We start from the raw sequence: 27,936 nt of genomic DNA on the forward strand, positions 1-27,936 counted from the left end.
TCTGCTCTCTGACCATCAGAGCAGACAGCACGGAAACACACTGTCTTGTAAGAGGACTTCCGAACCGGCCTGAAGGTAGGAATTACTAAATTAATTTCTATTAGCAACTAACAGTTGGCTGCACCTGCAACTTAGGAGATCCAGGCCACACAAGAAGCTTCCTGCAGCATAGGATGTTCAAACCGTCTAAATCCCAGACTGGAACATCATCTGTCGAAGGCTGTTTCTCCTGATGTGTGTATTTCCTGAAAAATACTCCCTTTGCAAAATTACGATGAAGGTACAATTTCTTTCCTACCCTTTGAGCTTATTAAACATGAAAATAAAAATTATTTTGAACATCTTTTAAAATTGGAAGTACAAATAAAGCAGGGTGAAGTTTCAGCATCATTATCATCTCCCCATGTCCATCACTGGCTTTGTCTCGCAGCCCCTCTTAGGCTGGCATCTGTATCAGTGCTACTCAGAAGCACTGAAGCTGTGCGAACCAGCGTGCTCCCTATCGCACGCCTCCGCGCTAACACTAGGGTGCTTCAGCTTTTCCTTTTGTGGCTTTTCCGTCTTGTGTCAGTCACGTGGCTCTATTTTGCTTGTCGTGTTCACTGCCAAACTGTGTGCAGTCGCAACTTGTCAACACCTTGGCATTTCCAGGATATTAAGAGTAGGTGAGTACAATGTTACGGGATGTGTGCAACGGGGACTGTCCCATTGCACGTATTCTGTTGTCCCTTTCAGTCAAAGATTAACTTTGAACCAAGTCTTTGAGAGCAATGCCCTTTAGGCTGTTGCCTGAACTGATGAGCAAGACAGCGGGTCTGTGAGGTAACATCTGCCAGTAAGAACAGTCAACACTCAGCACCAGGGGCGAGGAGACCCTCTCCTGACTTGAGGCCAGGCCAGTGGGCACAAGCTGTCTATCTGTGCAGATGGGGCAGCCCCGCCCATAGCTCAGGGGCTCCGGGCTGTGGGGATCTCATCAAGGTTGTGGGCCCTGTCCAGTGGTGAGCAAATATTGACAGAACTGGATTCCTCTCAGAACAGCAACTGGGGAGGGAGGGTGGGTGGCTGGTTAATGACTGTCGGATTCTATACTTGAAAAAACTCAAAATCTTTACAGGGAGATTGGGGCAGAAAATCTGTAATTTAAGAAAAAGTATCTTATTGAATTAACCTGTTTAAGAGGTAAGCCCCATAGAACAGCCCAGAACAGCTTTAACTAATGACTACTTACCACCATAGTAGTCTAAAGGTTGTGTGCTTCCTGGAGGATTTAAAAAAAGATATATATATATATATATATATATCTTTTAAAAAAATATATATATATATTTTTTTTAGAGAGGGGGGAAGAAATAGAGAAAGAGAGGGAGAGAAACATCCATGTGTGGTTGCCTCTTGCACTCTCCCAACTGAGGACCTGGCCTGCAACCCAGGCATGTGCCCTGACCGGGAATCCAACTGGTGACCTTTTGGTTTGCAGGCTGGCTCTCAATCCACTGAGCCACACCAGCCAGGGCCTTTCTGGAGTTTTGATGACTTAACTCTCAAATGCAGAGAAGGATAGAAACAGAATGGAAAGGAGTTCACTTTTATGAAGGACCTGGTCTGTCCTGGGTGCTGGTCTCAGGCATTTTAAACCTATTTTTCTCATTTAATCCTCAAGCGATGGTATTATTAGCTCCTTTTGCCAGGTAAAGAAAGAGGAAAAGTTAAGAGACTTCCAACATAACTGGGGAGGGGGTACCATGCCAAGCATGTAAGGATAGGCACCGTGCGGCTGAAGACCAAGCAGAAGGGGGTGGGGAGAGACAGAGAGATTAGGTTTACCCATCTTTCATGAGGGAAGGTCTTGATTGGATGGCATCGCCGTATTTCTCCCCATTGTGAAAAGCAACATGGAAATAGATCCATGATCACTTATTTGGTTTAAAAGGTAAAAAATTATGCAAAAAATAATGAATTCATTTATGTCATGCCTCAGGCCCTGACTACGAACCGGTGCTCAGCTTTTGGCTCCAATGAGGCCACCTGTGGGATTTTCCTGGCGTCTGCATGATGGGCAATGCTGTGCGGGGGACCTGGAAGGACAGCAATGGAGGCAGTACACGATCTAATGCATGCACGTGTTTATACAAGCTAATTCACGCAAGTGTGGCCTTGGGCAATGTAGAAAGAATATACCTAGACCATGCTTTATTTTTTATTGTGACTTTTCCAGCTCTTGCCTAAATATTTCTTAAGGTTTTATAAGCAAAACAAATGCTGTATTGATTAGCTGCAACAGGGCACTTCAGGCATATTTGACAATTCGAACTTTCAAATTAAAGGTGTCAGAAACTGGCCAGTATTAACACCCCCCCTCAAAATTCTCAGAAATAAAAGGCACAGAGACTCAGCTCTGCCAAATATGTACATTTAAAGAACATCCTGTTGCAGCGCACAGGCCAAATCTAATTACCAGAATGCGAAGAGACTTTCCAAATCAACAGGGACTTTTTGTGTTGCATCTGCATAAAAATTTCAACTACTAGATATAACCTTAACCAGGAACTAGGACTCAGGTTTGACCACCAACCAATTAAAAGGGAGGTGCTGTACTTTATGTGTCGATATTCCAGTGGAATAAACAATCTGATAAAAAGCAAGTTTTAAGCTTACACACACTCTTCAGGTGTTAGTCACCACCTGTGGGATGAAATCTAACCTTGGCAGGTAGGTGAGGCCTGGCCTGACTAGTCCATCTCTTATCACCTCCAGACTCACACTTGACAAGAGCGAATTATCTGGATGTGACTGTGTTCTATACACAAACACCCTGTAAATCATTCTGCGCCTCTGTACCTTAGCACATCCCAGTGTCTCTTCTGGGAACTGCTGACCTGGGGATGCCCGTGTAGGGTTTGGAAGACTCGAAACCCGCCCCTTCTCCCCGACTGCTTCTGCACATTATACACACCTGCCCGCTCCCTCCCTGAGAGGAGGGCGGGTGTATATTAGGTGCTGACTCAAGGAAAGGAACCAGTTGCTCTAAGATATGAAATTTTTTTCTTTATTTTGCCTGGAGTCCTCAGTGACAGACAGAAGTTAGCTTCTCATTATTTCCCTAAAACAATCACACAAAAAAAATATGTTCCCTTGTTGAAGGGTTCAGGAAACCCTTTGAGAGGAAATCTCCAGGAGGGTAGTGTGGCAAAATGAGTGTAAAATAGGAACACGTGTTCTAAGAAACACGTAAGATAACTGAAGAACAATATTCTGCAAGTGTCTATTAATTCTCCCTGCAGCAAGGGAAAAGAGTACAGATATAAGAGCAGGTGTCCCTCACATCCCTGGGGCTTTGGGTACGGTAATCACCGCTGTTAGAATTCACACACTAAAACGCAACACCCTCAATATCATAGGCTCTGTAAGAAAAAACATCTTTGTAGCTGGAGGGGTTGAGCGTTTGCTAATAGTCCTTCTCCACCAGTAGGTGTCGTCAGAGATAAGCCAATTTGCTACAGCCACCTTCTCAAGGACAGTCACCAACAATCCTGCTCCCCCTGGAATCTGGCGGCCTCCGAAGGTCCTGTCCCTCTGAGGAAGCGTCAGCTGGAACAGCCAGTATACACACTGTAGTTCTCAAAGCTTATTACACAGGAGAATCACTTGGGGGGGGGTGGGGGAGGGAGTGTTAAAATGCAGATTCCTGAGATACTCTGACTCAGTAGATCTGGATGGGGCCCTGAGTGATTTCCCTTCCGAGCACCGCCTTCTTATTCTCCCATTGTGACGCACTTGGAGAAACACTGATGTGCCCCAGGCAGACTGTGCAATGCCGTCTCAGAGACAGCCCGGCTGGAAAATGACCCCTTTGTTCATTCATTCACTGCACATCTGTCCAGCCCTTAACAGCATGCCAGTCCAGTGGGTGCCTTCCTTCGCAAAGCGGTGCAGCTCATCCTCCGGTTTCAGGAGTGAGATAACCATCGAGGGATCAACACAGAGGCAAATGCACAACCTATCCTTTCCTGCGTTCACCCCATCTAAGAACCTGGCTTCCACCCTGAGAGGAAAAGAGCTCCCATTCCCTATAAAAATACATGTTTACAGAAAGTCTGCCAATTAACTGACCCTTAATGGTTAGTTCAGAGACACGTGGCTTAAAGGGTGTAAACATTTCACTTACACAGTTAGAAAGCAATTGTGTTACTAAGATTCATTTGTAAAAACAGACCCAAAATAATAAATCCATGGCTTTAAAACACAGACAAAACAAATAAATCCATTAGTATTTGAGTATTGTTTCACTGCCACGTTAACTTTATAAATTCAAGGTAAATAAAAATCCTAGTAGCAAAAAAAGTGGGATAACTTACATTACTACAAATAAAACATAAGCCGAAATTCCACTAGGAAGTCGAAATTGCCACGATATGGTTGGGGGTTGGCAGAGAGTGCTTTCTCAGAAACTGCAGTGACAGTGGCATGTTCCCCTGCAGATTACAGCTGAGAAACACTGTCTGCTCAGTGACCAAAACTTAGTCCATCCATTTTTTTTTTAAATGGACCATTAGGAAAGTTTTTGCTCTGGAATGTCGCGTAAAGGTCATTATCTCTAACCTTTGACTCCACGCTCAATACTGCTTTGCAACATCCCAGCTGCGAAGGAGCCCCACAGCCTCTGGGCACATTCCTCCCGGGTCAGGGGGGCCCTTCTCCCAGAGCTCAGTTCAGCCTGGGAATGGCCCAGCTGTTAGGACATTCTTCCTCACCTCCTGTCAGCTCAGCAGGAAAAGGCAGTGGCTTTGCAAGAAAGCCTTTTCCCCTCGATAACTTAGCATCGTGCCTGGGTTAGGACTGCATCTCAGCTGCGTTGACAAGAAACAGGTCACAGTGCCTTACACAGGAAAGGGACTGGTTCTTCTTACGTAAGAGGAAATCCAGATGACAGCAAGTGGGAGAGGCTGTGCCAGGATGTCTTCCAGGCACCAGGCTTCTTCTTTCTGTTCTGCTATGGTTTGCGGGTGGTTTTTGTTCCTGCTTATTCAATGACTGTTGCTGCTCCAGGTGTCACATCTGTATCCCAGACAGGCTGCAGAAGGGGAAAGCCAGGAGGATGGGTGGCACCTCTGTCTAGAAGGCAAAGCCTTTTTGGAACTCCCCCTTATAGGTCAGCTGACATCTTGTCGGCCAGAACTATGTCAGATGGCTACCTCAACCTCCAAGGAAGTCTGGGAAGGTGGGAATCTTAGCCGGGTACTTGGCCGATCAGAACAACATCTGGGCTATATTCTCGAGAAACAAGGGCAGAACAGATGTAGGGTAAGGCAATTATCAGTCCCCACCTCAGCCTGATAGCAAGAGGTGATTAACACCTTGGTTGATTGATGAAATCTGTCTTTCCAATTAATCATTAGAACTCTTTAGAGGCTTAGGACAAGATTATAGAAACTTTTTTGTTTCTGTAGCATCCCTTCAGACACTTGAATACAGCGATCATTTCTTTTCCCTTCTCCCACCCCAAGAGGTCTCTTTTCCAAGTAGATGTCTTTTCCAGGTGTGACTGGGAAAAAAACACTCCCATTTGCTTATATTCTGGGTCCAACTGACCTATAAAAAGTAATGCAGAGTCACCCCCTTCCTCTGCAGCACACCATGCTACTAACAGAACTCCAAACCCCCTGAAATGAAACATCCCGCTCTCCATTCATACAAAGCACTTTGAACCCAGATGCTGTGGAGGAGGGGTGGGGCAGGGGGGACACACATCACTGAATGCCTACCCTGTGACAGGCACCTCTGCCATCTCCTTTACCAGACACACAGCCAGAACCTCCCCTGGCCCCCCACCCCAGCCACATGAAGCTCATTTGGCCACTGAAGGCTGGTTTGATAGACCCAGGGAAGCACTTTACCTTATCATTACTAAACTCCATGCTGTCGGATTTAGTCCATCGCTCCCGAGCATTCCTTGTTGCCCAATGAGCTATACAGCTAGCATTTTTAGCTCTAAGTCACCTTAAAATATATCTTTGGTAGCAGTTAGGATTGTGTTCAGCTGTAATTAAAAACAAACAAAGAAACAAATAACAGTTGCTAACGTAAGACAGCTAACATAATTAAAAAGTCTGAAGGGCCTTGGCCCAGAGCTGACATGATGTGCCAGAGTGGCTGGGATACAGGCACCTTCCGTCTTCTTGCTCCAAAATGCGTGGCTTCAAGTCTCAAGGTCCTGGTGGTCCAGGATGGACACTGGACCTCTACCCATCATGTCTGAATTCCAGCTAGCAGAGAAGAAGAAATCAAGAAAGGGACAATGGCCCTTCCCTTTAAAAACATATTTGGGTAGTTACATGTCATTTCCACTTACATCCCACAACTGAGTCATCTGGGTACCACTCAGCTGCAAGGGGGCTGAGAAATGTTGTCTTTGTTCAGGATGGCTAGATGTTCATCTAAAAATCAGGTGACTGATTATCAAAGACCGAAACAAAGACTATTGAGAGAAACTGTAGTCTTGGTCACAAATTTCATTGTTTTAGCCACATCAGTGGTGAAAATATTAAGCTGTTCAAGACTAAGGCAAAAGACCAACAGTGAGTATTTACCGAGCACTTGCATGGCCCTATGCACTTTACCTATAATAATGGACTTACTCATCACGAAAACTTCCTTCAGTTGGGCACCATTTCTCTATTGCATGTGTGGGAAGGCAGGGGTCTAGAGAGGCTGAAGTCAAAGTCACATGGCTCATTTGGGACACGGGTGTGCTGGAGTTGGAGCTCGTGTGACAATGAATCACTACAACGCATTGCCTTTGGGCAATGGGTGAGACATGCAAACTTCTGTCTTTTTTCAGCAGCTGTTATTTGGGGATTTATTTTTGTTACTCACATCTGGAGTCTGCCTCTTCTACTGGAGTCCTCCCTCGGGTTGAAATTAATTAGCAAGCTTTAGGCTTAGTCCTTCAATTAATGACTATTCCACTCATATTTCCTCTCAGTCTGCTTAGCTCCCTAAGAGCCTTGTCCTTTGTAATTTGGATCAACAGGATCACATCCCAGTACCAGGCTGTGCTAAAGACAAATGGAAGGTATGACCTAAGTGGGGGGAGCAAGCGAGGCAGCCTGGCGAACCTCACGGCAGTGCAGAGTGCTGTAGCACGGGAATGTTCAAGGGCTTTGGAGCAAGAAAGAATTCAGGTCGCATTCTGGATCTGCCATTTGCCACCAGACACACTCCTTAACCTCTTTGTCTCTCAATTTCCTCACATGAGACCTACTTTGTACATTCGTTGTGAGTAAAATACACATGTGTGTGCAGACACGAGCACATATCTGTATACCATGTAGCACACCTGTACACCATGTAGCACCTGGCGGGCACTCCTTGCTTTATTACTCTCATGAATAACCAGTGAAACTCCAAACCACTGTAGGAGTTTCAGGCATCCATGAAGAAGAAAACATCGTGAAAGATTAAAGGTAAGAAAGATAGGGAGGGAAATAAACTGTTATTTACCAAAAAAACCCACAAAAACCTCTCTTCTGATTCCTGGGAACTTATCCAAAGGAACAAATCAACTGAAACAAAAACATAGATGCTTGATTTTCAGGTCTATCTCTTAACAGCTGAAATCTAAAAGCCACTGCCTTCCCACATTGGGGGAGGAAGACGACTTAGCGTGCTGGGCTCAACTGCTCAGTGGGACTATGGGGGCCATTTAAGGGAATAGGGATGGGCCTTTGTAGCAGCACAAAGAAATATTTAGGACTTGTTGGAAGTAAAAAAAAAGGAGGACATAAGGAACTGCCATATGGCTGCATATATATATATATTTCATTCCTATGCAGAACTGAAGGAATGTTCAAATAAAAACAGATTTGACACAAAGATGTGGGCAAGGGGTGTGATTTTTTCAATATTTTCATACTGTCTTTTCAGTAAAACAGTAAAAATAGTATTTGAAAGTGGCAGTAGGTTGAAAGGCAGATTTCTATATTTTCAGTAATAGCTACCACAATGAGTACATCTAGTGCCCAGATCTCGGTTTCTAAATACCAACTTCCATGAAAAGAAACCAGGGTTCCTTGAAGACGTGACTGGCCACAGAGCTGAGACAGAGAAGCCCAAGATGAGCCTGGTACACCTGGGTCCGGCCAGTGAACAGGAAGCGCTCAACGAACGGTGGAGGTAAGCCAAGAGTACGCAGGAGCCAGCATGAATGGGCTCACATTGGCCAGATCTGAGACAACCTGGGCGTGAGAATAATGATAACAGAAACACAATAAGAGTCCATAATTAAGTATTCATTCAGTGAATAAATAAGTGGGAGAGGAGGAAGAACGCTTCCTGACAGGACACCCCTTACTAAACGTAGAAGCAACGATGGTATTAGAAAACCACCCCCAGCCGTAGTTGTTTCAGAGAAGAGTCATGAAAAGGTGCTAGTGCATAGAAAGAAAACAGATTTCTGTGTTCGTCTTGTAACCCACGACAGTGCTTAATGCCTTTAACTCTGATTGTGTGTGCATTCTTCATGATTTTTGATATGTAAGCTAATGTCACCTGAGAAGAGACATAATTTTACTTCTTCCTTTCTAATTTGGGCACCTTTCACTTATTTTTTCCTACCTAATTGCCCTGGCTGGAGTCTGCAGTACAACGCTGAGTAGGAATGACAAGAGCAGGCATGCTCGTCTTGTGGCTGCTCTGAGGGGAAGAACTTTCCATGGAGCATGAGGCCAGCTGCGGTTTCACAAACATCCTCCATCAGGTTGAGTGTGTTCCCTCCCCTGCTGTCAGTAACTTTTTCCTCCTAAAATGCAAACATCACCAGGCAATCCCTTGCTGAAAATCCTTCAGGGAGTCCCCATTTTCTTCAGCATAAAATCAAGTCCCTTAGTAGGGCCTACAAGACCCTCAAGATCCTATTGTTGGTGACCTCTTCAATTTCATGGCTCCTACAGTGCAAATTCAGACACATCATATCTTCACACATGCTGTTCCCAAAAGGCTTCTTCTTCTTCTTCTTCTTCTTCTTTTTTTTTTTTTTTTTTTTAACCACATCCCTGTTTCCCTGCTCCTCCCCCTTCAGGTAGCCTCCATGCTGCCCCCGAGTTAACTCTGTTAGAGCAGCTGATACCTTATATTACAATCGTCTACTTACCCCTTTGCTTCCTAAACAGACTGCGAGGTTTGGGAAGGCAAAAGACCGGGTCTCTCATTTCTGTATCGTTAGTCAATATAGGACTTGGAAAATGTCTTTAGAATAAATGGAGACAGCCTTTCTGTTTATTTATATTGGGTTGGCCAAAAAGTCTGTTTTAGTTTTTTCCGTAAAAGACACATTTTTCATTGTCACCAACAACTTTATTGATTTGGATATTTTGAGTATGTCAGCTATCTTCCACGTTGATAGTTCTCAATCAATGTCTCAATTTGATTGCTATCAACTTCAACTGGTCTACCTGACCGTGGCGCACCATCCAGCGAGAAATCTCCAGCACAAAACTTCTCAAACCATTTTTGACACATTCAATCAGTCACAGCACCTTCTCTGTACACTTCACAATTCTTTTTCTTTCTTTTCAGTTGTGTCATTACCTTCCTTGAAATAGAGAATAACATGCTGAAAATGTTGTGTATTTTCTTCCATCTTCAATATTAAAATGGCTGCACAAAAATTCACCAATTTTGATGTTTTTTTAAATGCATGCGGATATGACAGCTGTCACAATACAATCTAATAAAATTGTTTCCAAGGAGATTAAAGACAACTAAGCACTACTAGAGCCATCCTATGGAAAAGACCAAATGGACTTTTTGGCCAACCCAGTACTTAAGTATGTGGCTTATAAGCCCTAATTGAGGCATATTTGATTAAGGATGAGGCAACAAATTAAGTTAAAGAATGAAATCAAGAAGTCAAAAAAAAATAGAAAGAAAAGAATCAGGAAATTTCATGCTTGGGCTCCACCAGCTCAGCACCACCAAACCGCAGTTCAAGACCCACAGGCAGACTAGTTTTGCTTCCACAGGAACCTGAAGAATGCAGATGTCTTCTTCCATCAGATAATACAATTCTGTAAACCTTGGTGGTTTCCTTTCTTTGCAGGTTGCTAAGAAACTTAAAGTATTTAATGTCTCACTTTATAGTGACCATAATAGTCCCAGAGTCTAGTATATTTGTTTCTCCCTGTTTATGTCTTTGCTTTTCTATTTTTATTTTAATAATCTTATTGTATATAAGCCTGTTCAGAGAAAAATGGAACACAAATATATAAATGTACACACAGTAAAAACACATTGCATGTGTATTGTTAGCATAAAAGCACACAGACGTTAAGGCGACAACGTAGTAAAGGCAGAGTTAGAGCCATTAAGAAAAGGTTTGCAGTTGCCTAGGCCGCCCAAGCCACTGTTAGATCAGGATCTCTTTTTTAAAAATTAGGTAGATTTGATTCATCAGGGAGTAGAAAACAAATTTGTTGGCACAGAGGAATATTTTCAGACTCCCAAACTCTTCTCCAACTGGCTCCTTCCTTTCAATCACTACAGAAACTTTGCATCAGACAACATTGACAAGAAAGGTAAACATTTCCAATATTCAGTGACTTAGAGAATCAGAGGCTGGAGCAATCGAATACCTGGCACAAGCCCCTGCCTTTAAATGAAGAAGTGGCATACACCATGCTGAGTGGAGGCCTCCATGATTTCTTTCCCCTCCTCCCAGACCTACTTAGTCTTCAGGCCTGTTGGATTTGCCACTGGAATCTTCCTCTTCCACTGGCTTCCCCTCCCTAAATCTTCCTCTTTGCGGCTTCCCCTCCAATCCCATCACAGGCTCCCGGCACCTCTCAGTAGGCCTGAATGCACAGGCCAGACTTCTGCATCCTCTCCGGGGTCACCTTTTGCTGCATATCCACATATCCTTGGCTCTGGACATCTTAAACCACTGGCTTCCTCACACTGCTGGATGGCTGCCCATGCTGCTGTATGGCTTTGCCCATGCTATTCCTCTGGGTAAACTCTCTCCTCCCCCTGCCTCGCCTTTCATCATCTGGCTAATTGCTGCTCATCCTTCAAGACTTAGCTCAGAGAGCTTCTCCTGATGAACCTAACATCTCCCTGTGTGCTCCTGAAGCACTCAGAAGTTACAACCCTCTCTGCTGTCTATCTTCTCGTTAGGCTGCGAGCTACTTGAGATCAGGGAGTGAATATTTACCCGAGTTCCTGCAATGTAAATCGGGCGGACCAGAGGAGGTCTCAGGAAATGCTCACTGAGTCAAAGTGGGCATGATCAGCACACTGCTACAGAAGGCGGAGTGAAGGCATCGGAAAGGGGCCTCACTCATCCCATTTCCCACAAAGTGTGAGATGTGGATCTTCCCAACTCCCTCCGGTCTATTGTTTCTATTGTTTTTCTAACACTTCTAAATTTGTTAGGTCCTCCTCACTCTTTCCCCTGATCTTTCCCTAATTTAAAAAAAAAAAAAATCCTTAATCCATTTGGATTTGACTTAGATTTGTTTTCAAACTGAAAGGCAATGGTCCTAAACACCATTTATTAAATGGATTCTTTGCTTTCTAATTTATCTGAGGTGTACCCTTAGCTTTTATCGCATCGTTACAAATAGTAGAATTTGTTTTGGGAACACTCTCTTCTACTCCATTGTCCTTTTATTACGTGGGTTTAGTTACTGTTACTTTATTGTATTTAATATGGCTATTTTCTCCTTAATGTAAGTATATTTTTTCATATTAAAAAATATACAGGAATACTTTAAACATACAGATACAAAAAATTTAAATAATCAAACTATCCATAATCCCATAACACAGATGTAACTGTAATTCTTATCTTGATGTAAAAAGGGTGGCCTTTTTTAGCTGACTTGTGCTTAACCCTCAGATTAGCGGACAGTCTCCAGCCCTCTGTAGACCGAACCAGCCGATGCCCACAGCAGGCTGGACGTTCCGAAGCGGGCCCTACACTCAGGGCCTGTGTCCTGTTCTGAGCATCGGCGGACTGTGCTTAGCAGGCGTGTTTATTCCAACATATAACACCAGGGGAAGTCGTTAAATTCTAATGGTGTACTCATTTCAGTATTGATAAAAATGAGCATGAAGAGAGTAATTTCTATGAACACTAAGTTGAATGCTTTGGAAAGACTTCAGACACGAAATATATTACTCTCGAACTATGTATGCATGAGAATTATACACATTGGAAAGAAATTATAAAAATCTGGGAGTCTATGCTCAGTTGGCTTCATAAGCATTTCTGAATTCTTGACCCATTCTAAAGAAATCAGTATTTCACATTTTTATATTTTGGGGGGGGGCAGTATTGGTGTGGTTAATGCAAAAAAGACAACAGACAACTTCAGAGGAGCTAAACAGTCACAAAAAAAATGGTTATACCTGTGTCAAGGATTGGCCAATGAATACTTACTTGTAGGTTTTTAAAATGTTCCATTTATAGTGATTTTCTCCCTTAACCAAAATTTTCAATTAACCCATCAACTACTGGTGCCTACAGAATTGGTTAAGAGAGCATCTGTCATATGTTTTGTCATTTAAAACTGTATACAAATATGACTTTACATAAATGAGATCATGCTATAAAAACTGCTTTATCCCCTTTTTCATGGATTGCATTGTAGACATTATTCTAAGTCATTAAATATTACTTACATCATTTTTAATGCCTCTCCAGTCCCTCCTGTTGAAGTTCAATTCAATGCTTCTTTTTATTAGGTGTAACACTATGTACCCTTCAGGACTGACAGAAAAGTTAAAGTTCACTTTTATGCTCAGCCTAGGTTTCCTTATGCAGCTAATTTCCTTTTCTCAGTTTTCACTTGCCTGTTTTTTAAATTCAATTTCTATTTTTGTGTTAAAATTGTTTTATTTGGGGGTGAGCTTTGAGAATCCTTTCCAGCAGATGGAGAATTACACCAAACACAAACCCCCTAATACCCTGTGCCCCAGTGTAAGGTTATAGGATGTAAGGTGAGTTTGGAAGGCTGACAGCCCTTTAGTTTTGCCTTGAAGGCAATCCCTTACTGTCGCCTCTTCAGTCCACAGTACCTAGCTGGGGAGCTTGTAACTACCTAGAGAGCTTTAAGACTTCTACTGAAATTGCTGATAAGCCCAGGCCATGGTCTAATAGCTTAGCTCTGCATTTTCTGGAATCCTAACTTTAAGCTAGGTGCACCCTGTAAATTATTTTTCTTAGGCTTTGGACAGTAAATGCACAGTGTCAAATTAAAGGCACAAAGCATTTCTTGCTTCCACTGTACTTGCCACAAGTAAAATACGTAATAATGTGAGGAGGCGTGGTCTTATGGGATAGTCCCACAGCAAACTCGTTCAAGGCTATACAGCCAAACCACCTCATTAAGATACTGGGCTCTTTCCATACCTCTCAACACCTGCAAGAGGTAGGAGCTATACAGCAATTCGAAGAAGCTCAAATTTCAATCATAACTGCATATAAATCTAGAGGGCACAAATAGTATGCTTCGTAAAAGAAATCCTCTAAGTTTTTCTTTATTTTCTAAAACTTGAGATTGAATAGCCAAAAAGACAGAAGAATTCTGGGTAACTACAGGAGATGTGAGGCTTTTCAACAAGCTCTTTCATCACTAGATGGTCTCTATAGCTATACATTGTGTACATCAGCATCAGAATCACTGCCCAACCCCGCCCCAAAGAATTAAGAGTCTGGACCAGTTAAGGTTCTTCAGTATCTCAGACACCTCTGGTGTGTGAGGACACCTCACAAATGTTCTGTAACAAGTCCTTTTGGCAAGATGGTGTAGAGAAACCCCCAGGGCTGTGATCTGGGAATCACTCACATTTGGTGATAAAGGGCACTCTGTACAGCAACCTCTCAGGGAAAACCCCAAATTACAGAACAGCTCAGGAGAGGTTTACTGGTATCGCCAAAAGTCTTTTACCTCATAACACCCTTTCCTTCAGCCCCAAGATCCTTGAAACTAGATTAAACACACTGGATTTTTCCAAACTTCAATGAAGCACAGCTACTGCCTACATTATGGCCAAAGTTTCATGAACCCACTAATTCAGCACAGATGTACGCTTCGATATACGTGCAGGCCACCCAGCACAAGCGTCTTCCGAGGTAAACCTTATCTAACAGGCTTTTCTACTCTGCTTGGTGATTGAGTTCAGTTGTAACCTTAGCTTACACAAGATGACTGACTCCAGCTAGGAAGCCTGGCTGGGCAGTGGATGAACTTGGTCCCTCGGAAATTAGTTTTCAGTACATTTACATTTCATACTTCAAGGCCCCTAGGCCATGCTAGAAGGGAATAGCTGGGAAATTCCAGGGTTTCCTTGCAGCATACTGACCACATTTGAAACCGAGATGCTACTCACGACTACTTTCTGTTGAAGAGTAGCAGAATATACCACCCCCAAAATACGACCGCAGGAGTTTGGGACATGCCACCTCAAAAAAACAATGCTGCTTTGGTATATTGATTATTTTGAGCTGTAGGCACTGGAAAAATAGCAAATGCAGGGAGACACTTTCTCTGAATGCTCCTTATCTGCCTAAAGACAGATCCTCCAAAAGGAGTTAGGTTGTCATCAATGCCCTTCTTGGGAGTTTCATCCACCAGGCAACACTGATTCTTATCACAGGAGAGGAGACTAGAAGTTGACACCACACAGGGACAAACTTTCTCAAAAGCTATCTTCTAAGGGCCCATTCATCTTTCCTAAAAATCATTTACTCTCCCCGTTCCCTATTAAGATGGTATTTAAACTTGAGTTCTAAGTCACCTCCGGGAGTTGCTTATTTCTCCCTGGGTATCTCCCATGTACACATGTTAATAAATGTGTGTGTTTTTCTCTCATTAATCTGTCTTTGACTACAGAGGTCTGAGCTAAGAACTCAGAAGGGTAGGTGGAAAACTGTTTTCCTCCCCTATACTGTTAATCGCCACCCCAGGCATGGGAAAGTGTCACAACACAGCAGACAATGACATTCTTTCCTACAAAATTTTATTTATTACATAAAAAATTCTATACATGTGTTAGACTAAAATACAGTTCTCATTATAATTCTGGCAACTGCGTCAGTACACAGAGAAAACTTAGCATTAGACCAGCACTTTTTTTTTCTAGTTCATATTTCTGCACAAGTAAAACATTTCAAAGCTCCATTTCCCATAGGCTCATTGCACTCCGAAGCTGAATGGAATTCCATCCAATTCAGAGCTCTTGGAAGTTAATTTCCCAGCAAGATTCGGTAACTCCAGAAAGTTAATTGCTTAACGTACATATTTTTAAAGTCCTCCGAGAGCACAATGCTCTGTCTGTAAAGTGTGCGCGGCGTCAACAACGACAAGTCACAAATACTAGGGCTACGACCGTGTCCGCGGGGCATGTTCCAGCACCTACGTGTGTGTTTCCCCACCCGAATACAGCGTAGTGACACTGCAGTAAGGAAAAACTCGAAATAACGCTAAGAGGAAAGGTCTTGAACTAGTGAACTCACGGAAAGCGTACCGGTGATCCCACAGTTCTTAATGGACAAAGACAAGACATGATACGAAATTCACTTTGACACTAAGGAAGAGAATGCACATGGGGAAATAAAACGACCAAAAACGCATCGGATTGAGAAATATGCGGCACCACAACACACTTATCATGCTGGACTGCACGGCAGTGGGACATGCAGACCCACCGGTGTGTTTTCTGTTCACGTCAACCCATATGCTGGGCTGGGCCTGGCACTGAATGTGAAGGCCTGAGCGGTCCCTACTGCACTGACTGGTCTGTGAAGCTTGGCTGCCTTATTCTAGGAGCTTTATCCTAAACTCCAGGAGCTCAGAGAGGCTGTGTCAGCAAACACTTAAAGTCAGACCTTTGGTCTTCAGAAGGTACACTTTTGTCTTTGGTTGTTTTTTCAGAGCTTCCATCATTTTGTTAGGTACCTTCCATACTTATCATCCCACCTTTTTGTTTGTTAGTTGCAAAGATTTTTACTCCTGTAATCCTATCAGCTAATAACCCACTGAACTGCCTTCATTGGCTACAGGACCAGTTTGAAGCGCTGTCAGTGGCCAAGAATATTTTGAGATAGTACAATTGAGACTTCTTTTCATTATGGAGCCCCCAGTACCCTTTTATAGGAAGGAAGAAATCAGAAAACCTCACCTAAGGCAATATAGTAGAACTTTCCCCATGTGATGTCTTTCTCGGAAAATCAAAACTAGCGACAACAAGCGGGGCCCAAGAGAAGTTCTGAGCACAGCCGCCTGGAACCCAGTCTGTGCCCAATCACCAGCTCCAGAGCTCTTAGTTTTGTCCCATTCCTGTGGCAGACAGACTGGTCTGAGGATGCTGGCACTAACGTTCACCCGAGACCCGTGCCCATTTATTTCTCTTCTTTTCCAGGCTTCCTTTTCCTTACACGGAATGGCTTAACACATATTCCTCAAAAAATAACTCTCTCAGATGAATTCTCTAACCAATGGGATGGGTGGATTCACACATGAAGGTCAGGACATTCTGTTTTAAATCATACACTTCTACGACAAAAGGACCTATCAAATGTAGATACATACACTGGACTTAGGCCCTTTCCCACCCGATAGGGGAATTTCCACCTGTGGTCTCTGCATTTGCTCCTGTGGTTGGTTTATTAAAGCTCTTCTGGGGATGGGTGAGGGGTAGGGAGCTGACTTTCCTCCTTTCCTCACCAGCCAGGGATGGGATTTCCTATGCTTTCTTGAGCTTGAAAATGTAGGTAATGGTGTGATATCTGACCGTTCAGTAACGACCCAAATGTTAAAAGAAATTCCAACTCCTTTAAGGATTTCTGCCAGCTCTTTCAGGGGCCTTGAGAATTCTCCCTGTCGGCACCGCACCCTTCCCTAATAGTAAGGTCCAGATAGGAAGAAATTCATGTGCTCCCCACAGAAAAAAGAGGGGGTGGTGAGTGGAGGCACAGCCCCGTTGGGAGTAGTCCAAGGCTGCTCTAGAGGGGACTGAGAAACACTCACCGCAGGAACATCTTGATTTATGTGGAGAGGAAAACAACCCCTTTTGAATTCCTACCCCCAGCATCTGCTCTTCCAACTTTCCACGACAACAACTCTTATCAACTGCTAGACTACACCGAGTTTGCTAATTTATCATCAACTGTTCTCATCATGCTGACGGATATATTTTCGGACGGTAACCTACTGATAACACTACAGCACACTTCATATCTGAGCTACGATGTAAAAATATCCAGTGTTCTGGTAGATGGAAAATTACAGGATTTCCTATTCGTTTCTTCTTGGATTTTCTTGTCCACTGCGAATAATTTGGTACCTTGCCAAAAATCCACCTCTGTCCACCAGACACATGCACCCTCACGCCTCCAAGGAATGAAATCTTATGTCTTGGAGATTCAGTGTGGACAATCTTGTTATGCATTCAGATTAGTGTGGTTTCTATTTCTAAAGCCAGCACTAAATCAAAGTCTTCTAGTTATAAAAATGACTTCAGGTCAGACGTTGGTAAGTACCATCTTAAAAATATCTTCGGTAGAGGCTTAATCACTACCGTATTTCAAAACACATGATCAAACCAACTTTAGAAACGCCTTTGACTTGTGCTCATTAGGCCCTGAGGGGACAGTGGGGTGAGAGCGGGCAGTGGAAGGGCCCTGAAATTCTTATTAGCATCTTAAGTATTCACAGATGGGACACGTGCATTGGAGAGATGGTCTATTGCTTTCTGAAGCTTCTCAAAGGGGCCCATGTCTTTGTAAAAGATGAAGAACCTGCTTTTGAATATCAAATAGTAAATTCAGGCTTCAGCAAATAAAAGTGAAAAACTTCTGAAACACTTGGGAACTGCAAGGTTTTCATGTTCAGCTCGCTCTTAACTAGACTACAAGCAGCCTGAAAGCTTTACTATTCCGAACTCACTGACGTTGTAAGACTGAATAAAATAGCCTAACATTTGGGTCCCTAACAATTCCCTCTCTTTTCCGCAATTTTACGAATGAATGCCTTCATAAAGCATCACACTTGAGTCCTGCCCACGTAATTTACAGAAGCGGTCACTGTCCTGCAATAAATACATAGCCAAGAGGCTATGTCTTGGTCTGGTTTCACACCCCTGAAAATCAGGACGAGGAGGAAGAGTACGATGGGGTTTCTACAGAAAAGAAAGGTTTTCCACGGAAATGCTCAAGTTGAAAAACTTTAAAGTTTTTTATAAGAAAGGTGTTTTCAAAGATTGAATTCTTAGATTAAAAATTTCCCCTTGGAGAATAAAAATTTGGCTCCCATCTATGGAACCTGAATGGGAGAAAGGAGACTATTTTAAATGTATATGCGTATACAACATGTTTAGCCTTTCGTGCTGTTGTTAGGTTTGTTAGCTTTAGATTTTCTCTTGGCACAGTCGAGACTGCTTCTTCAGAACTTGGGCTGCATGCCACTGAACAAAGATGAGCTAATTCCAATAGCAGTGGCTGTGTCTGAATGGTGCCTCTTTTCAAAAGGGCTAACACGCATCCCTAGTACACAGGTGCATGAATATGCATTTAAAGCAAAAGGCATTCTATGCTATGAATACATAATATACAAACCTCTGCTTTATGCATTTACTTATGAACCCTCAATTTTCCGATACGTATTCAAGGACCACATCTTAACTGGAGGCAAACCATCACAGTGCACTCATGTCTGTCAGATGGAATGTCTGAGAACAGCACAGAAATGAACTGTGGCAGATACGCTGATAAGCCTCTGGACTGGGGATGTTCTTTAGGTTGCAGTAAAAAGGCAGTGGAGAACTTCCTTACTGAAAGGTGAAAGCGTAAAGACCTTTCTGAAGACAACTTCTCAGAGGCTATGTTAAGGCTACTGGAAATTCCCAGAATTCAAACGAGAAGGTTACTGACCAAAAATAAAATAATGTTCAGGTCATTATAATTGGCATCTCTGGTTCGGGAGCTGATCCCAGAATTCTACTCTGCAGATGAGGGAGGGCTACCTCCTGGAATGGCCTTTAGTGGCTAGTAGTGGTGCACCGGGGAAATGGTTGAAGCCTCAGGGGCAATGATACGGCCTCGTGAGTATTTGGTGCCTGCAGTTCCCTTAGCTGTTCTGAGGAAGGGGGTGAGAGAAGTATTACTCTGGTTCAAAGCAGCTCAGGACCAGGGTAAAGGAAGGGGCCCCTTCCTCACTACTCCTGTAACTGCCCTAGGAAGACAAGGGAGCCCTTGGCAGATACCAAGGCCAGTGGTATTGGGAATTGGCAGCTTAATGCCCTTTGCTGAAAAAAAAAAAAAGAAAAAGAAAAAAGTAAGAGTAGACAAGCATCTCTACAAAGGAAAAACTTATTTCCAGCATAATTTTGGAATAGACTCAGTGACTGCCTGTTCCTTAACCATGATGGAAAACAGTTAGGACCAAAACACAGCTGAGCCACTTACACCGCAGTAACTTAGGACTTAATCATGCTATAGGATAGCATAAAAGCTTTCACCCTGAATGTTAAGCATTGCGTTAAACGGTTCAAAGCAACGACCGACCTTGAGTTCTGCTCACCCACGCAAGGATTATACAATTTCAATGCCCCAAATTCCTAATGTTTACCGGAAGCACTGGTAAGTTTCCCATAAAAGATGGATCTCCTTAAATTTATACAGAAATGTATCCTTTTCCCTTCCATATTCCAGGACAGCAGAGTTTACTCTTGAGGCAGGAGCCTAGGAACTCCAAATCATGCACCGGAGCCTTGATTATGTGATGGCAGAAACCACAGTACTACTGTGGTCCCCACGGCCACGATTGACAGTAGAGGACGTTAAGGGGAGTCCTGAATGCAACCGTGAAGATCCGCCACAGGAAGAGACAAAAATCCACAACACAAAGTCAGTGGTTTATAAAATTTTTCAGGTAGCCCCATTTCACAGATAATTTTTGTTTTTCACCTATTCTTCTCACTTGGGCAGAAGTCGGAGGCAGTGAGTGTGAATAGCAACGAGGCAGCCGGCCCACAGCCAGCTGGGAATGACTCGCAATGGATGAAAGAGGCAGCAGGAGTATCCAAACATAACCTCACAGCATTTAAATACTGCTGGAAAGAAAAAAAAAAAAAAAAGCCTGTGCGAGGCGTTATAAAACGGATCAGAGAATGCAGCTTGTGAGAGTGATATTACATATATCAAATATCTCTCTCTGTGTGTGCCTGTGTAACGTATGTACATCTGCACACATCTACCGATAGGGCACAGAAGTTTACTCCGGGGAAACAGCCTGGCAATTAATTTGGAACTCAAATGACATGGTTACACATAGATCATAGTTTCTAAACACAATGTTAGTAAAACAAAATTTATTTGTAAAACAGGACCTGTTATAGAAAATGGCACACAATCGAGTCATACAAAAATACAAAATTTCTTTCTGATTACAGTTCTAGTTGCAAATGATAATTAGAAAGCATTCCTGGTGGCTTCCAAATAGTTGAGATTGTGAGCATATGGAACAGGGAGCAGCATGAGTCCATGATGCTGGCTTGTCCGAGTGAGTAGGACCTGATTTCCAAATTCAGGACTTCCATCAGGTCACTTTGGAAGGACACCTCCTAAAAGAGCTAGCTCCTGAAATGTCTTCTGTTTTGATACCCATCTTCCAGCTTTTTTGCCAATCCCAAATTTAGTTCCCAGTGTTTCTTAATGTCCATAATTTGTGGGGCTGTGGAACAGAGGGGATTCTGACTTTTCTCAGATGATTTGCTCTCTCACCTATTTGGATAATTGTTAGTTACATAATTATATTTATTCCTTTCAACTGATATAAAAGAGTACAATGATACAGTTTGTCAGTGTTAGATGTTAACTTCTGGAGAATTATTGTTGCAAAATAGTTACTTTCACAATGTTGGTTTCCCAGATTTTGCCAAGACATGAGCTCTGAACTGTGTGTTTTCTTAAAAAAAAAAAAAATTCAGACTCTCATTACAGATATTCTGAAAAGTCAGAAATATTACATGAACTTTGAAAAGAAACCAAGGCATTTAGCAAATTTTAGCCTAGCTAAAGAACACGAATACTTAAAAAATAATACAATTTACCTTTTGCAGCAATTTAAAGGTCCAGCCCTTTGAAAGGAAGCACATTAGCAAACAGCTGCTCAGTAAGCCCTACTGACATTAATTGTATGCATTTCCCTAATACCGGTCTAATTCGCTGTCTCATTCTGGTAGGAAGCAATGCTTTCTTTCAAAAGAGTGTCCTTCCATGGAATGATAAAATGCTGAGGCTTTTTTTTTTTTTTGTACAGAGCCTGTATTTAGTGCAATAAGTTTAAAAAATTTGCTCTGAAATAGTTACTTTACATTAACAAAAATAGCCTTTTTTAAAAAAATTGTAACAAAAAGGAGTTATCGCATAAACAGATCATGAATTATTCTTAGCAAATTACACTTTTTTTATCTTAAAGCATTCACCATTACAATAAGCAGAACAATGGAATATTAGCCATTCATATCTGGTAAGCTTCAGGAATAATAATTTAAAAAAACCCCATAACCCAGCCCCAAACCAACAAACAAACAAAAAAGTTCAACACTTGAGCATCAGAACATCGATCAATTCTTCAGTTAAACATTGTAGGATTCTGGATACTTCATGAACTGCCAAGGAGAGGAGCACCTGCCAGCCTGTTATCAGATTTCATAGCAAACGTTTGAATAAAACGGCTCTTCAGCCCTAACCCGCTCACGTCCCTCTGGAGCAGAAGCCCACAACTGGACTTTTCAATGCTCTGTGTTGCTTGTCTCTCTCCCTTCCGTATCCCACCCAGCTTTAACTTTGTCTGCAGGTCAATACACAGAAACTTAAAGGCTATACTCATTGGGTGCTCCAGCTTCCTTTCAAATCAGGCACAAAATGTGTGAAAGATGCTACTAAAGACAAAAATGAAAGACAAACCATAAGAAAAAAGTTTGCATAAGAAAGATTATCTACCCTTTTCTTTTTTACCTACTCTCTTATAGAAGCATTAGGGTAAACTACAAATACCTGAGGAGTTGGTTACTTCTTCATGTTGGCTGACAAATGCATGAGTGAGCAGTTATGAAACTTCCCATATGGGGCCCACTTGTGTGTTTTTAAAAATAAAAATGACATGGCTTCTTTGATTGGGGAAAACTGATTGGAGTAGTTCCTTATTTCCCGGACAGCATATGCCTAGTCTTGTCCCACTAGCGCTTAGGCTGCAGTGAAATAGGATCTTGATTTTATGTACACGTCAGGGAAATCACCCCGATACACTTTAGACAGAGAATTCGGTACAATAATTTTACCTAGGTTAAATAACTAAAGTTAAAAATCTCCTCTAAGTTCTTAAAAATGTTAATCAGATATGAATCTTAACATTTCCATTAAGACAATTACAATTGAAAACATTAGATGACGGCAGTTGCCTTGTAAAAGCCACCCGTATGAAAGGAGTACATGTTTGACAAAAATAAGCGTAAAAAAGGTATTAAATCCCTGTTCCTTTTCTCTGATTTTGGCTGATTATGTGTGTGTGTGTATATACATATACATATATATACACACATACATATACATATATACACACACCCACACACACAGATACATAGTTATGTGTATATATTGTTTTGGAATGTCAATGGGTTCCATACGGTCAGCTAGGTTCAAGCAGAACTTGCTCCCGAAGCCTAGAAAACAAAGTCATACAGAGTATAATCTTAGACAATTACCAATAGAAGGGGATTATGAACGATGTTACAAATACACAGATGGATGATCACAAACAGCAACAAGGCGAAATGAACTGAGAATCCTTCTCCCCTGAAACTACGTTGCAGGGGCTGAAATTCATATGGACGGTGGCAATCACATTGCCAGTCTGGATCATCTTTGGGATATGCAGAGCGTACTTCTCTGGTCTAAGCGGCTATGGTGGCCAGGTTTTTTTTCTCCCTTTCCTCTGTAGATTTTTCTCCTGCACAAGCAGATGGCCAGATGTCTCTTTCTTAAACCTCTCTATCACATTTGGTAAATTTCTCTAAATCATTTTCAAAGATTTAGAGAGAGACCTCACAAACCTATAAAGTTTCCTTAACAAGTAGGATCTCTCTCTATCTCATTCTCTTTCTCTCTCCAAAAAAAAAAAAAATGTCCAATGGACAACTGGGAATATTTATATACAGTTCAATGATCCCCCTGTCTGTCAAAAGGAGAATTTAAAACCTCATTTTCCTGAGCATTATTCTATAGGCTAAAAATAAACCCTAAATTAAAATATCCCATTAAGAAGGAAGACAGACAGTGAACTCGAACAGCAGTGTCTCTACAGATATGGCAAACTAGGTATGACACGCTGTGAAGAACTTTCATCTATGGGAATAATGTGAAGTGAACCACGCAAATACAAAGAAGCAATACAAATTCTACCAATTCCCAAGCGTTAGTGGGGAGTTTCTCAGGTAATTCGTTAGGGACACATACACGATGGTGGGGGTAGTAGGGGTCAACTCTTACCACGCATACTGTAGGAAAGAGATAAGCATTAGAGGGGCCATGTGCTTAAAAAATTTAACTACCTTGTGAGCAACATTTCACTCTTCTCCCCTGAGGAGTTTTTTAACCACTCAGAAAACATCATTCTTAGGGACCAAATGCTACCATGTCCAAAGCACCAGAAGAACAATCAATGCACATGGAAGAGGTATTTGGGGACTTGCCACTCATTTGCAAGCAATGAACTGATGAACAACAAAAATATAGAAGTGAAGACTGAATGAAGATTTTAATGCATTGTTTGAGGTAAGGGAAAGTAATATTAGGATAAAATCTTTCTAGAGTTTTTGGCTTCTGGTAGAATGCCACATAACCTGGGCAATTCTCCTAGTATTATTAATTATGAATTAGGGGTTTAGGTAAGAGAAGGTACACTTCCATTTTGGTCTACCACAATCCATCGGTCTTTGCCTTAAGAATACAGAACGACATGCCAATTCATGGTCAAACTGGTGAGTCCTAAATCTCCAAATATTTCTCTCCCTTTCTTTAAATGCATATTACTGTACAATAATTTAATGGAAGCTTCCACCACTGGAAAGACAGGAAAGGGGGGAAAGGATGGTTTACATTTTAAGGTTTTCTATATCTGTTTTTTAAGTCTCAGTCTTGGAACCTGAGTTCCTGAATAATTAGGACAATGAAGTAGCAGCAAGAAAGAAGTCTTCCTCACTTTTCCATGCCACCACAGGGCTCTCAGAACCTTCAATGCTACCGCCCTGGCCTGCATGAAGAAGAGGGGGTCAGAAAGAAGGGGTAGGAGGCAAGGCACCTGACTGGAGGGATTGCTGAATGGTGTCTCTTGCCCACTCAATCAAGTTCCGGCTAATGTACACTTTAAACTAAGGGTCATAACCATTGTCTGCATCTCTTTACTTATGATTAGAGTGATCTGTGCTTTGGGAATCTGAACATTGATATTTTACTTTATTATCATCAAAGCTATTAAGAGCATTAGCAAAATAGGTACTGGAAGGGGTTTACAGAGGAAAGGGTTTATATCTGAACATTCTGCTGAGACTCTAATTTAGGTTGGATATGAAATTATTTTCCATATACATATATAGTCTCCCTCACTCCCCTTAAACGAACCCATTTCCTTTACTCTTAAATACTTCAATGGGCTAGTTCTATATATTTCTTAAGTTGGAAAATGATAAATCAAACCATTTATTATAGTATAAAGAAGAAGAGAAAGTCTTTACCTCATACTTTTGGACATTATATGCAATCAGAAGTCGCAGTATTTAAAATGAACTGTTTAGGGATATAGGCAGTGATATATAATATTTTGAAATAAACATGCCATTTAAAAATAATACATTCGTAAAATAAGTAGTAATTAGATGAATGTATGTTAGAAACATCTGTTGTTAGGTGGTGATGAGACATCTATGGGAAAAGCAGCTTCGGGTTCTCCTACACTGATAAGTTGCTTCTCCCCTCCCCCTCAAATAAAAGTGGAATATATGTGTCACTGACCAGAGGTAATTTATCCTTCTTACAATTCAGCTGAGGGTGGTGAAGGCCAGGCTGTCTTATTTAGTGGGAAATGTGGGTATTGATGAAAATAGATTTGTTTGCTACTGAAAATAGCTTAAAAAACAAAGAAAGTACAATCCAGGCAACAGAAGAAAAAGTCAGCAAAGGGGAGAAGACAGCAATGTAAACAAACCAATGTTAAAAAATGAGGGAATATGGATTTTAGCAAGTTGAAAGGAATTGCTATTATCACCTTCCAAATGATAACAATCAAACTGTCAGTTCCAGCACACAACCAAACATTCAGCCCAATGAAAACTAGCCACTGACAGTTAAAAAAGAAAAGAAAAAACCCAACAAATATCACCTTAGGGACAAGAATATCCCCTATGCTGCTGTGACCACTCTTCATTGTGACAATGCTGTGTTCCTTTCAGCTTACTTTTACAGAAGGTGGTCTCAGTTGTGATAACAATTCAGCCATCCAAGTGATGGGTAAACACACAAACAGAAAGAGCAGCACGTCCTGGGTGATACAGATAACAAAAGCTTCTCCAGAAGCAGTGCAGTCAGTGAAGACAGAGAGAGAAAGGAAGTGAAAGTGAAATTCTTGGAGGGAGGCCACCTCCTCATCTCCACCTACCATCGGTTTTAGCTCTCTGGCGTCGGCCACACCTCCCTTACCAGCTTCTTTCATTGCTTTCCTACTGTTTTCCACAAACTCCTGCAAAACAGAGACCAAAGGGCACAGATTCTTAGGTCCTTTCACATTTCAGTTGGTAGAGAAATTCTAAAGAATAGTCACATATTTGACTCAATATTGGTAAATGGATGGCCTAAAACCACAGCAATAAAACATTCAGTACCAGACATAAGAGGTGCTAAATTTGTGGGAATAAACAGCAACCCGTTGATATAAAATCTTTTCTCCATCCATTCACTGTGACGATCTCACTTATGATAATGTTGAGAGATAATGTTAGTTCTAGCCCAAAGAGAAAATACCTAACTTACAAAAAGACTATTTTCCCATACTTAGAATATACTTTTATTTTTTGATTTACTTTTTCCCTATTGTGGTTAAACGGAACAACAAGAACATTTTACTCCACAGCCTTCTCTCTAAAATAGCCCTAGAAGGTAAAAGAAAGCATTGATACTACTGAGTACAAAATACTGTTTTTATCAAACTATAAATAAGTTACTTAAAAAAAAAGTCTATCTGGACTTGAAATTACTCCATAAAGCAGGAAGACAGAGTAACAACCAGAACCTGTGGCCAGAAGTACTGGTCCGAAGGTGGAATTACGCCCCTAAGGAAATGTTTCTATGCTGTCAAAGTTCACAGAGAGCTTCTTCATTAAAAGTTCTTGTCATTCTTACAGAGAAAACTTAAACGAGAGAAACTGTACTTCTTACTCTGCTTTTGATCAGTGGCTTAAAAACAAAAATAAACTCTTCTCTTAAATGCCTTAATCACAAAAGAGATGCAATTATCACGGGCCAAATTCCATTGTGAAAGTAATCAGTCAGAATTAGAATTTAGACATTGTCCAAATTTAGTTGATGATGTGTTAGTACCAAATAGGTCAGTTAACTCATTTGGTATTTTTGCAATTGAAAAAAAAAAAGAATCTAGTATATTTATTAACTATTTAGTTTAAATGAATAAGTTTAATTTAAATCTATGTTCCTGAAGATAAATTATTTCAATATATCTAATGTTTAGTCTTCAATATTATCCACTCCTAAGATAGGAATATTTCACAGCTTAATAGCCATGTATTATTACTAAAAAGCATCTTTAATTTTGTAGCATCTGACACTGATGATAGTATTTAAGCCATTTTAATATAGTTTTTTAATTTTTAAAAAGTTTGAGGTTCTAATACAGTGAAACTGTAGAGGCCACATAACTGTAAAGAACCAGAATATAATTCCCATGTAAAGGTTCAAATCTGTAATAACATAAAACAATACAATCTACCAGTCACGGGTCTGTTAATCTATATTCATCACAAAATACCTTCTATTCAGCCTGGCATATTTAAGATAGTGAGTTTTAGTGGGGTTGGCCGCAATGATACTTGGAAAGGTGGTGGATAGAGAAACACAGGTAGGTACTAACTACAATCTGGGAAATAAGGCTTTTCGTCTTCGAGCCCCACTTCAGGAAAGAGCACTTAGAACATCAGTGGTCCGAGGTTCTAACTGATGGGCTAAAAGCCGGGTCTAAAGAGTCAATTCAAATCCATCCAACCGCAGAGGCGGGGGCAGCAGGATCAAATCGTGTGAGCTCAGGCCTCTTAAAAGGTACTGCTCCAGAAGCCTTTGAAATGGTGACATCCACGCCAAGAGGGCCTCCTTCCCTGGTTTCCCCAAGACTAACCTCATTTATGAGTGTTACAGGTTTCATTCTATTACTACTTTTATCCCCAAAGCAGTGGAGAGCATTTGAAATACGTACCATCAGTACTTTATCCATATAGAATTCTCTGCCAGGGCTCCCATCATTGTATTTTGTATCAATGGCAAAACACAAGAATAATACATCCACTACCATTTCATAAATGGACAGGAAGCAATGAGCGACTAGGAAAGCAAAGAGGCAGACGATGATCAGAGGCAGCACCCATACTGTGTAATCTTGCTGGTGGTTGAGCAGCATAATCCCAGCCAAACCTGTGCTGCAGACTATCAGCACCTGAAGCAGAGAGAACAAAGGCCACATTTAATACCCTACCATAGAAAACCACTGCTTCTTCACCTTCTGCAGATTAAAATTCTTTTTCCTACTTCTATAAGATGGTCATATGAGTATTCTGTCTCAAATCGCAAAGTATAATCCATATATTTACCATACA

At 41.6% G+C, this 27,936-nt stretch overlaps 1 protein-coding gene across 3 annotated transcripts in view; it reads right to left on the reverse strand.

Moving 5' to 3' along the window:
• SLC44A1 (solute carrier family 44 member 1) overlaps positions 1-27,936 on the reverse strand; it is a 157,704-nt gene that overhangs the window by 15,775 nt on the left and 113,993 nt on the right. The window contains exons 14-16 of one of the 3 annotated variants that reach the window (XM_053922060.2): positions 27,540-27,776; positions 25,716-25,796; positions 20,354-22,725 (exon numbers count right to left, since the gene is read on the reverse strand). In XM_053922060.2, the coding sequence (XP_053778035.1) occupies positions 22,702-22,725; positions 25,716-25,796; positions 27,540-27,776 (342 nt within the window). In that variant the 3' untranslated portion in view covers positions 20,354-22,701. The other 2 variants (XM_053922062.2, XM_053922058.2) reach the window with 2 other exon arrangements.

Source organism: Desmodus rotundus, chromosome 1 (assembly GCF_022682495.2).
Source record: "Desmodus rotundus isolate HL8 chromosome 1, HLdesRot8A.1, whole genome shotgun sequence".
NCBI lineage: Eukaryota > Metazoa > Chordata > Mammalia > Chiroptera > Phyllostomidae > Desmodus > Desmodus rotundus.